At 46.3% G+C, this 16,609-nt stretch overlaps 1 protein-coding gene across 2 annotated transcripts in view; it reads right to left on the reverse strand.

The window, feature by feature from the left end:
- Positions 1-16,609, reverse strand: part of NUP98 (nucleoporin 98 and 96 precursor) — a 944,939-nt gene that overhangs the window by 153,066 nt on the left and 775,264 nt on the right. For both annotated transcript variants that reach the window (XM_086933760.1, XM_086933759.1), the window contains exon 28: positions 11,368-11,519. In XM_086933760.1, coding sequence (XP_086789886.1) covers positions 11,368-11,519 — 152 coding nt within the window. The remainder of the gene's footprint in view (positions 1-11,367; positions 11,520-16,609) is intronic.

Here is a 16,609-nt window from a genome sequence, read left to right on the forward strand (position 1 = left end):
GTAGCATTAGTAGATTTATGTAATTCGTCATTTCACTTCAAGGCTTTGATAAGTTGGCCAGGAGTTGTGGTTAGACCGATGTTTACATTTCACCACCCTCTAAGCGACGCATGCCCATTGTTGGAAAAATAGGCATTAGTTGTGAGGCCTGCACAAATGAGGGGTCTACATTTGTCCTTCACTGGGAACCAAACACACCATTGTAGCGCTTGACTCTCAGGGTAGCATTGCAGAGCAGTCTAAGGCTAACTTAAGGGAGGTGGTGAGGGCTAGTAATTGCCATTTACAGGTACGAAGAAATAACACTCAATAACTGATTGTCCAATCTGTACTTTTCTTTATAAAAAGGAAGAGTACATTTATTACACACACTACTCAATACTATGCATCAATTTACAAATAAGCATTAGCTGTTGGAAATACCTCTTGACATTGCATAAACATTCCCACACCTTCGCGGGGGGGTCTAGTACCACCACTCACACGAATGAACATAATTTTGCCCGCAAATGCAACGGGTTGACCATAATCTGGAGTGAGGGCCCTTCCCACTGACATCACCACAGTGGTGGACCACCCAATTATTTCAACAAACATTTATAATGGGAACGCCTGCCATAGTGACACATAACCCTGAATGCGAGCATCTCATACTGACCATACAGCTTACACACTTAAATCACAGTGGCTGACAGTCTGGTTGTTCAACTAACACAGTAGCGAGAATACATGCTTAGGCACCACTTAGAATGACAGGTACTTATCATATCCGATAACATGTATAATGCAAGTCAATCACAGCCCATAAAAGGCATCACATGATTCTGCAATTACAACCAGGCACCCTTGCAGGAATGCCTAGCAAAATATTTCCAAATTACTTATTTCACATATTGCATGTCCCCAAAAGGAACTATGTAAAAGCACCACCAGTGCAATTACACCACCCCCTACCCCAAGGGGATGTCCCCAGGAAGGCAATCCATGTTCAGCCTTTCATACCTCAGTGTAGTCCTAAGCATCGGCTCCTAGCTGAAGAACAAAAGTTCCACCATTAGGTAGGCTTGAAAACATGAATGAACCCTTTTAAGGAGTCCTTTCCTTGAAGACCCCCAGAGACTGGGGTGGGGACTTTTCACTTTTGTGCTAGGGGGTCTGCGTTGCTCCTGTAGCTCCCTCTGCACCTTTGCAAACAAATGGCGATGGCCTAATCCTTCTGGGGCTACCACACACCGAAACAAGCCAGTTTTACTGCAGGCTTCACCATGCCCTGCAAGGCATTATGGGGCGCTTTCTGGAGAAGCGTGAATACTTGAGCAGTGGCTCTCTCGCTGCTCTGGGGAGAGCCACAGTGCCTTTGATGGCGGCTTCACACCGCATCCACTTTCTCTGGGGTCCTGTCCCACCGGAGCTCCCCGCATCATGGCGAGTTGGAGAGCAGCTCTGGGAGCCCACTCATGGCTACTTTCGTCGGCTCCCAGACTGGCCAGCACCCTTGTGTGCTGCCGTGGGAGCCAGCTCTTCATTCTGGACAGACACGGATGATGCAGACGGTCGGGCAGGGCCTCATGGGAGTGAAACAGAACTCCCTCCTGCTTCTTCCTGCAGTGGTGGGGGAGTGTGATGGCACTCCCCCCTCCTCTCTCTAGCCCTGGGCCCAGTGAAGGGTCCTGGACCCCACCCACCTTCACAGGGAGAGCATGGTGCTGCCCGACTTCTGCTTCTTTGGGGCACGAAGATGGGGGCCCGGGCACGAGGAATCTCTTCACGGGGGTGCAAAGGCACTCCCCGGCTTAGACTTCAATGGGCCCCGGAGTTGGGGGGTAACGGGCTGCGCAAACAAGGCTCCAAGGCGCTCCCCGCGCAGCCCTTACACGGATGCACAGGTGTCCACATGTAACCAGTGCGGTGCCCCTTACCCTGGCTGCAGTCCATTTCATCATAAACGAAGATGGGGGGCCCGGGCACGAGGAATCTCTTCACGGGGGGTGCAAAGGCACTCCCCGGCTTAGACTTCAATGGGCCCCGGAGTTGGGGGGTAACGGGCTGCGCAAACAAGGCTCCAAGGCGCTCCCCGCGCAGCCCTTACACGGATGCACAGGTGTCCACATGTAACCAGTGCGGTGCCCCTTACCCTGGCTGCAGTCCATTTCATCATAAGTTCACTGTGGGTGAGTCTCAGCTTATGAGGCTCTCCCACAGTACAAGGTCAAAAATCAGGTGTTCAAAAAGCGAAAAATCCAGGCAGCTTAGATTGTCAGAACCACCTTCTCACATCCACCTTCACGTAAGGAAAGACTTAAACGGGGATGTTGATAACACATAGGTAAAGCCTCTAAAAATGTTAATAGGAGCCATTTCATTGAAAAGTAGCAGCCACGATTGGCAGGGGCTGCTTTAAAAGTGAAAGCGCACATGGCGCATAGGAAAGCATGTCGTGCCTGCAGAAGGACAAAGGCATTAAATAAAATAGTGCTTCCAGACTAAGGAAGACGCACCATGTAACTGAAGTAAAATGGCAGGTACTCATGGGAGGTTACAAATAAAGACAAGGTGGTACCAAAGAGGTACTAACATGCCTATGTATGAATCAGAAACCAGCATTTACGAAGGACGATGACACAAGCCAATGACAAATATGGGTGGAGATTGGGTGGGGCTTCCATTGCATACTTCAATACAGCATGCCACGCAGAGCAAGCAGCGAATGCATGCTGCGGCTAGGCTCGATCTAAAAACACTGAGCAATCTATTAACACCGCAGAAAGAATCATGCAAGCTTTGTTGAAACGATCTGGGGTTGAACAAACCTCGACTACTATCTGCATATAAGCTGCCATCAATAGTAAAAGAGCTAGAAACTAGAAGATCTCTAGGGAAATCTATTGAATATCCATATACTTGGAAACATAAAAACCTAGAATATCACTAGATATACATATAGGACCTAGATCTATAGGTGTATCTTCATGGAGAAGGAAGAGCGTAGGAGTATGCTTATGCCTCCACACTAGAGGGATAAATTGAGGTGACAAAAAAGAATGGTACACAGTACTGATATGGTAACAGACATGGAGCAGTACAGCACACAGAGAAAACAAACTAATTGCCACCAAGGAATGAAGGAAGGTGCATGAAAACCACCACAAAACAAGGTAGCATAAAAAGAGGAAAGAGTCCAACCAAAGGGAACCCCTATAGCACAGTGTAATGCTGGACCTCAAGCGCATGAGTACCTGACCTCAAAAGCTGCGAATAAAAGCATCCACAGATGATGGAAGAAAGAAGGTGAAAGCACAAGGTGGAGTTCATAGCAACCAATTTCGTAGGTAAAATGTGAGAAAGTGCCCTCTTTCTGCATGGTTGCCCCCATTTTTCCTGCTACACAGGTACACAGGGCCTCTGTTCTTTCACTAAAACTGCGTTGAAACCCAACCCCAATTGGCATCTCTGGCCACAGGTATCTAGGGCACTGTGACCAGGGAAGGCTTTTAATGGCTGCAGCATTTATTGTACCACCCCTAGAGGTCCTTTACCTTTACACTTACACGCTGCCTTTGTAGACTGCGTGCAGAACAAAGTGAAGAGTCGACATGGAACACATCCCTGTGTGCCATGCCTACAACCCACTGCCCTGCCATAGATCAGTCACCCCTCTAGCTGGGTGCCCTATACCAGAGGTGAGGATACAGGTGCATGAGCCCTGTATCCCTACAGTGTCTAGGTCAATTCTTAGACATTGTAAGTGCAGTGCTGCCATTAAGAGTACATGGTGCTGTGAGTTTGTCATTACGAACTCCATAGCACCATATTGGCTACACTGAAAACTGAGAAGTTTGGTATCAAACTTCTCAGCACATTAAACCCACACTGATGCCAGTGTGGGATTTAATGAAAAATGCACACAGAGGGCATCTTAGAGATGCCTCCTGAAAAACAACCAACACTAGATGTCAGACGTATGCAAAGCATGTGATCTACAGCTCGCATGCCTCGAACAATATGTTTTCGAAATGCCTCAGCCCTCTTCGACTCCCTATCGGGTGGAGTGATAGCAAATGAAACGGGGTTCATATTGCTGGTTGAAGATTGAACCACCAAGCTCTCTGTAGTTGGACGCTTAGTGAGAAAATCAGGAATGCCAGGAGGCAGTTGGATGCTTGGCCATGTGCCTATTCACTGGTGGGCAGAAAAAGGGTGTTGAGCAATTGTCAATGAAGGTATCCCTGGGGCCTCATTAAATGGGAGCAAGAGCTTAGATGAGGCTGGCCCAAGCTGAAAATGTTTCCCTGAAGAAGTTTATTTTGGTGTCGATTGAAGACAGCTGCAAATCCAGGAACTCAGCAGCCCATCGCACCACTACTGCAAGTGATGCACTCTCTTCAGCTAGTGGTCCAAGTGGGGAGTAAAACCATTTTTCAAGGAAGGCGTCATGCCAACCGGTGACCTCTTGTAAGCCAGTGTAAAAGTTGTCATCAGTATAGTGAAGGAGGAGAAAACCGCCCCAGCCTTCATCAACTCCCTCTTGGGAAGTACCTTGTTCAGATTCAGTCAAAAAGATAATGGAGCCTTTGATGGTACCTCCGATCCGGTAGAGCCACTGGTTCTGAATGATGCTGTGTGATGAACGGTTGCGCTTTTGTAATCTTGTTGTGCAATGTCGTTAGAGATCTGGCTGAAGAGGGTGTTAGATTCTGGCATTCATACAGTATCTTCTGGTGCAAGAGTCGTCACTATAAGAGTCTATGAGGATGGGCCCGAGCACGTCTTAAGGCCGGAGTGGGCATCTGTACTGGAGTCAGTACAGGGTCCAGAGTGGGTTCCAGGGGTTTCCCATGGTGCGGAGGACCAATCAGCTGGCAGTAACCAGATTGGAGGCCCCTGCGGTCCTTTGGTGCTAGAGGGAGCTAGAATTGTGTAAAAAATGTGCAGCATGACCTCCAGAAAGGCTTCAATTTGCTGCAGTATTGCCAATGGCCTGGAAAACTCTGGGCACAATGGAATCAGTTGGGTGGATGGCTCTGTGACTGTGGGCCTAGAGGGAGACTAAAAACATTGTTATGCCCTTGCACCTTTTCTTCGGTTACACAGTGAAGGGATGGAGAAGAGTCCCACTTCGTTTTTTTATGTTTGCTTCTAGACTTCGATTTTGGAGTCTTTTGTAATGGATCTTCAAAATGTCTGCCTACATAAGTCCTTTTTTGTCCACAAGAGAACTTAGTTTCTGTATGCTCTGTGCCACATAGGGAAAACCAGGATATCTTCATTCCAACAATTTACAGTTCTCCATTTCAGAGACCGAGATGTCTGGCAAACAGATACTTTAAGGAGGGAGACAGTAGGTGAAAAATGTCATCTGGCTTCTGTATTTTGACAATCTAGGGGAAAAACGTTTTTCAGATGATAGTGGACGTTTCCTGGCCCTTCAACTGGACTGTTCCCTGAAGCAGGATTTGCACAACTGGTCTTTGACTAGAATTGCATCGACAGCAAAAAAAAAAAAAAAAAGAAGAAGAAAGGAAGTGGCTGTAGTAGAATTACTAGTGGCTATGATCAGCTCAAGGACTCCACCCATCACTGTTTTCTTCGGTTCTGGCATTTTTGATCGATTGTTGCTAGCAAGTCTAGCTATGAATGGTTGTGTATTTCAAATGTTTGACTATAAGCTTGGACTTTGAGGAACTGTTAATCATCTTCCGATATGCATCAGCTTTATGAGTTCACTTCACAGTTTTAGCTTCTATGCACAAGGTGCTCTTTGTTGTCCTTTCTTACTCTTTGAAGCAGTACATGGGTGTATGGCGTTTCTAAATGTCTACATTGTTTTCCTTCAAAAACATATGAAATGACTAATTTTAATGTCATCTGAAGATTCCTTTTTATATCGGGTGCACCCCTCTAATAGATCAACAAAGTGGATGCTGTTGTGAAAGACAAGTCTCTAATGATGGTCTGTCCAAGCTGATCATCAAGATTTGATGTTCTGTCCACCCTGAAAAGGGTAGCAATGCTGCTGCAGGCATTCAAACAACCCAGTTCCCTGGGTGCTTACTCTGTTGCTTCTCCAGACATTTTTGTACGTTTCTCATAGAACTCTGACATTGCAAACAATACAGGATGACAATTAATAAAGAAGAGATCATATGACATAAGTTGTATGTTTTTATTAGCATGCTGCATTTCTGACAATCTGAGGACAGTCTCTTCTCTGAAGAAAATCATTTTGCCCTCCTGGTGTCCTTAAGTGTCCCTAGGATCTGAATGGTGTGTGTCAGAATGACTGCTCTTCAAGCAGTTAACATGTAAGCCTGGTCTGTTCATTACCGATACTGTCTGAAACCCTGTTTTACTCTCTCTTAAAAGCTGGCCATCAGGAGCAAGTTGTCCAGACAAGGATTATTGAAAATCCCTTTCCTTCCTGAACGTGACTACAACGGTCATGCACTTGGAGAACATTTTCAAGTCAATTTCAGGTCAAGTGTAAGCACTTGGAATTGGAAGATTTAGTGTTGCACTACAAGTTGTAGATGTTTGATCTGTTTATGAGAAACTAGCATACAGAATTAAGCATCTTGGGGCGCTATGGCGCAGATTCAATCACTAACAGAGTGGGGAAAGATTTAGTGAAACACTACATTTTTTAACTCTATTCGCAATTCCATAACAGGAATGTACTTCTAGTTCGTCCCTTTTTGATGACCTTGCAGTACCTCAAGAATATGCCCTGTAACTTACCTGCTATTCTCAACACAGTTTCCATACTCATCTTCTGTGCTCTTTCAAGTAATGTGCCTTCATGTGGTTTACTGTTGGAACAAGAGCAGTAATGAGTCACAACAGTGATGTTTTGCAACTCTTATATGTGTGTATGCAGGTAATGAGGGTGGAGTAGGGGACGGCAATATTTTTGGAGGCCTGCGTGGATCGAATTTGGAACACTTAACCTGCTGTGTTCTATGTGGGTTGACCTCTTCCCCCTGAAGTTATTTGATGAAACCGACCTTGGGCAGGAGTATACATGGATGGAGTTTGAAGGTTACTGGTAGTAGTGCTGATGGAACTTGATGGTGTTATCGGCATTTAGTATGTTGGTAAAGGAGCAGAAAGAAATCCAAAAACCATAAGAAGTCAACTGCTTTCTGTGTCTGCATCTGCATATATGTCATGCACTGTTATCTCTGTGCTATGTGAACACTGAATCTTTGAAGGTAATACTCAAGAATTATTGAAATGAAATGAAATTTATAAAGCGCATGGCTGCCCGTAAGCGTCCCAGCGCTACCATGCGAAAATAAGAGGCTCTAAAGGGGGGCAGGGGAATTTAGGCTTTGGGAAAAAGAAGGAATTTAAGACATTTGCGGAATTTGCTAAGGGATGGTTCAGTGCGAATGTGTCTCGGGAGGGCGTTCCAGGTTTTTGCTGCATTTACCGAGAAGCGACGGCCTCCCGAGCGGGCTTTCCTAACTCTGGGGACTATGACCAAGTTTTCAAGGTCCGATCTCAAGGCCCGTGAGGGTCTGTACGGGCGTATCAGGCTATTTAGGGCCTGGGGACCTTTACCTTGAAGAGCTTTGTGGACGATGCATGATGATTTAAAGGAGATACGTTCACGCACTGGGAGCCAGTGCAAGGTTTTCAGCAATGGTTTTGCTGATGCTCTTCTTGGGGCGCCCAGGAGCATCCTGGCAGCAGCGTTTTGTACTCGTTGTAGGGTGTTGATAGTGGCTTCCGGGGCTGCCAGGAGCAAAGCATTACTATAATCCAGTCTGGACAGGATCAGTCCCTGAATTAGTAGTCTTCTAGATTGGAAGGGCAGCAGTGGCAGGACTTTCCGCACAGTTCGGAGCAAGCCGAAACATGTGCCTGCCACTTTCTGGGCATGTGCCCTGAAGGTTAGTTCAGGCTCGAACCATACCCCCAGGCTCTTGATTTTGTCTTTTGGTGAGGGCACCTCTCCCATGCAGGGGGGCTAAGATGTAGTGGGTAGAGAGGAAAGTTGGTGACCCAGCATTAAAATCTCGGTTTTTGCTCCGTTTAATTTGAGCTTGGAGTTAGTCATCCAGGAGAAAATTTCCGAGAGGCAGGCTAAGAGGTTGTCTGAGCATCCCGAATTTTGCGTCAGCGAGACGACTAGTTGGGTGTCATCAGCGTAGGTGACGCATTTAATCCCGAACGGGGCTACTACCTCCTCCAGTGGGGCCATATAAACATTGAATAGGGTAGGGCTCAAGGATGAGCCCTGGGGGACTCCGCACTGGAGGGGAGTAGATTTGGACATGATGCCATTTTCCCAGATCTTAAATGCTCGTTCATCCAGAAAGGATTCCAACCATTTCAGGGCCATTCCCGTGATCCCGAGTCTTGCAAGACGGTGGACTAGTATTTTATGGTCCACCGTATCAAATGCAGCGCTTAGATCCAGGAGGATCAGAACTCCGGACCCCCCTGAATCCAAGATGCATCTTGCCTCCTCAGTACCACTATGAGGGCTGTGTCAGTGCCCTGGCCTGGGCGGAAGCCCGTTTGTGAGCCACTCAGCAGGTCATTGTTTTCTAAAAACCCAGAGAGCTGTTTATTTACAATTCTTTCAGCAATTTTTCCCAGACCAGGCAGCAGCGAGATAGGGCGATAGTTGGCCAAATCGGCCATGTCTAGGCCTGGTTTTTTCAAAAGAGTCTTGATTCTTGCTTGCTTCCAGCTGGGTGGAACCACCCCTTTAATGAACGAAGCATTTAGTAAATCTGTTGCAAGGGGGGTGATGGTGTCAGCTACTTGTTTGAGGATATACATGGGAGTAGGGTCAGAAGGAGATCCGCTCTTCACTGCGGAGAGCGTATTGCGGAAGTCATCCGTGGTGATGGTTCCAAGACTGTCCAGCCGGGGTGAATGAATCGGGGCAGGGGGGGCTTCATCGCCAGCAGCGGGGACAACCTGTGGGAGGGAGTCAAGTATTCGTCGGACTTTGGTGTCGAAATACTCTGCAAGCAGGTCACATCTAGCTTCTGTGCACTCCTGGTTGGTAGTTGGAGTGGGGGATTTAAGCAGTTGCTTCACAATTTTAAAGGTCTCCTTAGAGGAGTTGGCGGATGTGTTAATTTTTTCCTCAAAAAAGGCTGCCTGGGTTTTCTGCCGTGCAGCTTTATACAGTCTTAAAGCCGCCTGGTAGGAGAGCTTACTGTTGGCTGCCCAGTCCTTCCTCCAGGTGCGTTCCAGCTTTTTACAGTTTTTCTTGAGATCCCTCAGTTCATTGGGTCGCTGTGCATTGGGTCTCATGCCAGGAAGCCAATGTCAAGAACACAGTGTCATGGAGAAAGCATGGCAGTATCAGTATGCCTACCAATCTTCATTCACAGACCTTTCCTTTTACTACGACTTTAAGAACATATTGCTAGTCTTTGCTTGGTACTGATTTGGCAAATCTCAACGGAATTCTAGAAACCTGGATCATATTCTGAAGAAGCTGACCACTTTTGCACATTGCTGCATTGTTCCTCAAATCAGTCCCTAACTGCCTTTATTTTGCTTTTCCCTATGTCCATTGTTGGAGAGGTTGAGAAAATATGATCTCTGTTTGATATCCACTGATATAAATTGGGTGAAGTGTCCCCTCACATGAACAGGATCTTGCACTGGTAGGTTTCGTTTATTAGCAGGACAAGGTATTCTTTTTATACAGACAGTTGTAGAGATAACCATCACTGTACCTAGCTGTGCTGGTCTGAGCGATAGGAGAAGCACCAGAATCATTCTGTCAAGAGTTTTAAATGAGTTATTGAGCTTTATTGTTCCCCTCACCAACACATCATTGAAAATTAGTGTTTAGTCTATTGGAGACCTTGAATGGGGAATCTGGAGAAGACATTGGAAGAACAGTCCACCTCGGAGATTAGAAACAGTATCGATAAGGGCTTATGAACTTTAGCAACTAGGTGATTTTGATATATTCCTTTTTCACATCTCTGCAGAGTATAACATTCATGTTAACTTGGAGGAACCCTCTGCTGGACAACTGAAGCTAAATCTGGTGCTTCATGCCTTGGAACATACATTAACATGTCCTGTAGCTGGTCCTGCAAAGTGTCTCTTTGTTAAAAACATAAAAGTTATTTTACTAAAAGTGAAAATGGCCAATAGTGTGTGCCGTGAAATCTATGACCTTGACATGAAGCTTTTAGGCACAATCCTCGATATTGTGAGCTTTGTCTAAGGCAAACGTGTGCAAGATGTGGATATCAGACTCCCTGTATTTTAAGGCTGACAAATGGCAAGCAAAAGTTATTTTTTCAAGATCCGTCTTGACTAGCATGACATCAAATCCTTCAAGGATGATCATCAATACAAGAATGCCGCTCATGAAGCAATCCATCCTCTTTTTTCAATTTTTGATTTAATCCCCATAATGGTGGGGGGGTCAGTACTGTGGTGAAAGTAGACGTTCTCTAACTTTCTGCTGTTGAGCCACAGCAGCAGGTTCTAAGGATAGTCTGGATTGTTCTTTTCCCCTCAAATAGATGCCTTCAAAACACTTTCACTCACAAAGGATATTCTTAGACTATTTGATAAGTAGTGTACAAAGCTTAAAAACTGGCTTGTAGGTCTTTTCTGAACCTCATCCCATTATAGTTAAAGGCACTTCACATAGAATGAAAGTATTTCTGACCAGCAAAATCCGTCTGATCGCAATACACTAAAAACACAACTGAAATACTAAACAGCAGCCTAATTCTGACTGAAAAACACAATCTTAAAGTTGCAAAAGACAGAGGCCAATGTTTAGGGAAACTCTCAGTAGAGAGCAGAAATAAAGTGTTGGAACTGTCCAGGCTGTGCGTTCCAGTTTAGCTGGGTCAGCCTGCAGCCTTAACGCCACAAACCGGTTATTCTTCAATGTATTTATGTTGACTGTGATGGTCTTAAACTGCCGAAGGACTAAAAGGATGGAAGTGGAAACCGCAAAAAGCCCCCAAAAAGAAAAAGGTATTGAAGTTGGACACTGCAAAATAATTCAATAAAGCATAAGAGAAAAGGATTAAGATCCACACAAACGGAAAGAAGGGGGAAACTGAAGCCTGGAAGAATATGGGGGCATCTACATCCACATCAACAACCTTACTTTTTAGAATAAAATACTATAGACTGGCTTGCCACCAGGACACTCCAACATTCTGGATGCAGTATGACTTGCCTACTGTGAAAGGAGGCTAGACAAGGCATGGTGCATACCTCCAAGGAGAGGACATAATTTAGGACTATTCTGCCTTCAACAGTGTAATACTAAGCAGGCTAACTGTTGAAGTAATCCAGATGCTGGTAGGTTCTGTGGAAAGAAAGTTCAGGTAAAGCACAACTTTCCATATTATGACCTACCTGTCACTGTACAGTTTTAAGAGATGGAAGCACACATCTCGAAGGGGTCTCTCCTCTCGCTCTTCCACAAATTCTTCTTCCATGCTTATCCCAGAATCTTCTAAATAGGGAGGTAATGGGCTGCAGGCATATTTTTCTCCTTCTAGAGGGTCCTGTTGAAAAAACACGAGGTGCAGACATTTCAGAATTTTACTTGTACAAAACCTATATGACAGACAAGGCCTGATTTTATTAAAATCAAATTGAAAGTATAAAGAATAAAAACATACAACATTGCTATAAACCAGGCTCCAAATTTAACAGAACAATGGTAGAACTAAAAGAGAAATGAAACTACCATTTGGCCCCCAAACACCAACCAAATACAAAGAATCTTTTTTATTAAAGTTCCTGTAGATTTCTCATCTGTGAAATATGTCTAAGATGAACCTGGAAAACTTAAATTTCACAAATTGGCACATGGTGATGCTAAAGCAGCAGCTACATGGGCATTGCCAGGTGTGATACCAGCTGCTACCAATAACTTGGGTGTATCCAACCTTTCCCACACATTCATAGCAATGACAACAATTTCGAGATTATACGCTTAGAAAAATCATTGCCAAACAATCAGATAGGAGAAAGAGGTAAAGGTGAAATGACCGGAAAATAGAAATATACATTACAAAAAGGCTACTGAATGTGAATTAGCTGGCAAGTCTAATGGAGACTTCTGCCTTCATATTTATCTTTTGAAAGATTCTCTTAGCAGTGGTCCAAAGCAGGGTTCAGGTCTGAGGAACACTGCAAATAGCAACAAACAGCCCTATAACCAGTGTGAGAAAGTGGCTCTATATATACTGGATCAAAGTAAGGTACATTGTGTATAGAGTCCACAATCCCCAGGGGTATAACAGAGGTTAAAGTCAGGTGTGACCTTACTCTCTAAAGAGGTAGCTTGGTCGAGCAGTATGGAAGTACCAGAGGACAGTGTAAAGCATTTGTTGTACACTCTCAGACAGCAAAAGGTTTCACACACTCAAGGACTGAACTCCAGGCCAATTGTTTTTATATCAAAAGATATACTGGTTTTATTTTTAGCAACATCAAAATATACTTTTCTTAATATGAGTGGCTTCAGGTTATTACTTTGCAGAAAGGTAATAGACTTTGTAAACACAATAGATACAGTGGTTGCAGTAGGCAACACAATTCTAAACAATTCAACATTGAGCTCAATGGGTTTTTCGACATAAATGCAGTTGATTACTTTATAGATTACTTTGGTAATTCCAGGACTGGATCCTAGATTCAGTCCTGGGTTCTAAGTTGAAAACAGTTAAGTAAAAACGTTTTGGTTATTGCAATGATTTTAAAAAAATGTAAAGGTATTTAAAAAGTTGACACTTCGAAACTTTTCAGTGAAAAACTAGCATTGTTATCCAATGGAAGGAAATTCAGTTATGAGCAAGTATAGTAAAAATTACTTTTGCGGGTCAGTACTGGGCTGAAAGGTTCCGTACTGGCTCATCTCCTGATTCCAGGTGAGTATTTCAAAATTCGTTACTCGGCTGATTTTATAGGAATATTTTAGAGTTTCAAAACTTCACACAAGATTTTTCGAGTCAAACCAGTCAAAGTTATCCTATGGCAGGAAAGTGAGTTATTGCTTTCCAGGCGAGTACTCGACTGGTGAAGTTAAGGTTCTGAGCATAGACTCAGGGGGCCACCAGGGTCAGGTAGGTACAGTTGGTACACCCTCAGCGGCACAGGGGTAGCCGGGAGCAGAGGTAGTTAGGCCCAATGTTATCCAATTAGAGGCAGGGGGCCTTCGGTTGGTGGCTGCTGGCTAGCAGGTCACGCGGCTGTGGGAGCTGGGCTCCTGGTCACTTGATCAGGACAAATGGGGAAGTAGGATAGGACAGGGTGCACGGCCAGAGGCACTCTGGAGGCTGGGTGCAGAGTGCTTTTGAGCCGTTGGGCGCTCAATGTTATTCAATGGGAAAGGTAAAAAGGGAACAAAGGCTGCAGACTCGGGGACGGTTATTCTTCAGGTGCGACCACCACTTTGAGAGGTAAGTTGGGATCTTGGAGAAGAGGTAGGTACCCCAAATGAAGGCACAGGGAGCCGGGGTATCTTTGGGCGTCAGGAAATCTTACCCTCAGCTGGTCGCGGTTGGAGGGGTCCCTGGTTCTGAGGCTGCAGGCGTCCCCTGCTTCGTAGAGGAGGGTCTTTGGGGACTGGCCTTCGGGTCTTAGTTGCCGGGGGGTCGTCCTCGTGGTCTTGGATCACTCGGGCACGGGCCGGGCTCGGCGGGTGCAGAATGGGTTGGTCTTGTGCTTCTTGGCTGGCACAAGGGGTAGGTTTGTTGAAGCAGCGCCTCTGCTTATGGGAGTCCCAGTCTTTAAGAGGGGCAAGGCAGGCAGGTCCTCCGGGTGTCCCAAGGTTGCTGTCCGCAGGAGTCGCCGGGATTAAGCAGGAGCAGGTTTCCAGGATCGACAGGCCGGTAGGGCTGGGGTCAAATCAGTTGGAGTCGTCCTGTTAGCAGCTGCATGGAGGGTCTTCTTCTTGATCTTCTTTCTTATTTTCTTATCAGGAACTAAAGAAGGAAGGTTCAGGGTGCCCCCAAGTACTGAATTTAGGGGAGTTACAGGTAGGGTATGGGCAGGGACCAATAGGTCCCTGTCCTGGGGTGGGTACACCCCCTAGCCTGCTCCTCTCCTCTCCTGTGGGAGGGGGGCAGGAGCCTAGCTGTGATTGGGCAGGGCTCCCTATCTTCAAGATAGCCGGAGCCCGGGGTCGTGCTTCACCGCGCCTCTCCCACCTGAGGGGTGGGGTTGGCACAGGCTGGCACCCCCCCCCTTCCTGACATAGGGTTTCCCGCCAGTCTTCCCGCCAGAGTGGGGGTTAGAACTGGTGGGGGCCAGTTGCTGAGTACAGCAAGTGGCCGTGAGAAGCTCACAAAGGCAGCAGGCCTTTGAAGCTTCCCCCTGCCCATCCTGGGGGAGGAGACCTAGCACCTCGCCCAAGATGTGCATTGTTGCAGGCCCAGGAGAGCGGGGTGCTCTCCACCCAGGGGTCCAGCAACATGGTTGCTGTGTGTGAGCCTCTGCAGCCATTCAGAACAGACGTGGATTGTAGTTTAGGTCTAAGATGCCCTCTGGTGCATTTTACATTAAATCCCACACTGGCATCAGTGCAGGTTTAGTGTGCTGAGAAGTTTGGTACCAAACTTGTCAGTCTTCAGTGTAGCCATTATGGGGCTGTGGCGTTCGTAATGACAACCTCCCAGCACCATATACTCTTAATGGCATCACTGCACTTACAGTACCCAGGAATGGCCCTGGGTACTGTAGGGGCACAGGGCTCATCCACCTATGCCCACACCCCTGGCATAGGGCACCCAGCTAGAGGGGGGACTGAGGTATGCCATGGCAGTGGGTCCTGTGGGCATGGCACACAGGGATGTATGCCATGTCGACTCTGTTTAGTTCTGTACTTAGACACTCAGCCTGCAAAGGCAGTGTGTGGGTGTCAGGGTACAGGGCCTCTAAGGGTGGCACCAAAAGTGATGCAGCCCTTAGGGGTCTTCTCTGGTCACCCTGCCCTGTGTACCTAGGGTATCATTTACTAGGGGCTGACAGGTGGCCAGAAATGCCAATTGTGTTTGAGGTGAAATACAGTTTTAGGGAAGGAACACAGGCCCTGGATACCTGGTTGGCAGGAGTCCAGGGCACACTCAGTCAAAGCACATCAGCATTTCAGCAAAAAGTGGGGGCATACCAATGCAAGAAAGATGGCACTTTCCGACAACCAGGAATACTGAACAGCATTTCCTAAACCAGCATAGTCCTAGAGTTATGGTAAAAAATGAATGATTGTAATAAGGCTTACATTTCTGCTGACTGTGTCAGAGATGAATACCATTGTGGGGTCCCAATTGCCTCAGTTTCCATCTGTCATTTATACTCAAGGAATGCACAATACAATTCAGTGACTGGTTGACTGGCTAGTACTCTAAAAGTGGCCCTTTCACAGTTAGTCCTGTACCCAGTTGTATAGTAATAGATGTTCTGGCTACTCATTAGGTGTGATGAGCATGGTAGCTTTCTGTGTCGTGGTCCGATCCTGTGCATTTGCACCTGGGTGTCTGTTCATCATAGATCATTACATCATTTGGTATGCTTTCTTTGGCAGCTTAAGCAACTGGTTTGGGGCTCTCATGGGATTATCTTTACTCACAATGGTGGAACTGGTCTGCCTCTGCTGTGTCTTGTGGAAGGGGTGTATGGTTATCAGTCTTGCCCTCTCCTTTGCCTCAACATCTGGTCTTGTCCTTTCATTCTTCCCTTGCCTTCTCTGGATTTAGACCTGCTCATGCCGTGAGGTATATCTGCTAGGCTACCTTTGGGCATCTGTTGAGTTAGTCCACAATGTTGGTTCGGCACTGTGTTCACCATGGTCACTGGCATCTTCCCCTCTCCTTCCCTAAACCTCCCAAGCTTCCTACTTGGATTGAGGCTTGTGGTATAAGTGCCTCATAGTCCTGGCCTAATGTCACAAGTGTACTGCATTAGTGACTTATGTCTGGCTGTATGGGCATCATGGGTGTCTATGATGTGGTGGGCCTTGAGGGTCACACCCTGGTGGGAGTTCTCGTCCCTCAGGTCTTGAGCTAGTCTTGGGGGTCTTGACTTAGGCTCTGTGCTATTCTCAGGGCCTGTTTTTTCAACTTTCTGTAGTGGCACCTGGGTGGCCATTTTTGGTTTGTTGTTCCTTAGGCCTTCTCTTCAGCGAGTATATACTTCGGCATGCAGGAGTTGTTCACGGGCTCTTTGGTAGATTGTCTCCTCTGGTGTATGGGACTTGGCCTGCTGTGGAGTTTTTTTCCCTTGGCCAGGGGTTCTGCTCTATTTCCTTTCTAGATGCCAGGTTACTTGAAGTGGTGGTGAGCATCTTATTTCTGGATGGTCCTGTTATGAAGCCTTCTGCCCAGAATTTGTGTTTGCAGTCTTCCTGTGCGGTTGTTTGTATTCCTGTTCTGCTCTGTTTTTCTGAGCTGTGGCTCAGTTCCCCATTCCTGCGATTCATGATCTGATTCTGCTTTGTTGTAGAGGAAGTCTGCTCATGTTTAGGTTTCCTTTTAGCTATGGGCAGGCTTGGCAGTTCAGTGGGCCGGTTGTCATTTTTCTTTTTTTAGGCTTGCTCCTCCTTATCTCCCATTCTGTGTTTGCTATGAGTGCGAGGTTGATCGTTGCTTTT

This window comes from Lissotriton vulgaris, chromosome 8 (genome assembly GCF_964263255.1).
Source record: "Lissotriton vulgaris chromosome 8, aLisVul1.2, whole genome shotgun sequence".
Lineage (NCBI taxonomy): Eukaryota > Metazoa > Chordata > Amphibia > Caudata > Salamandridae > Lissotriton > Lissotriton vulgaris.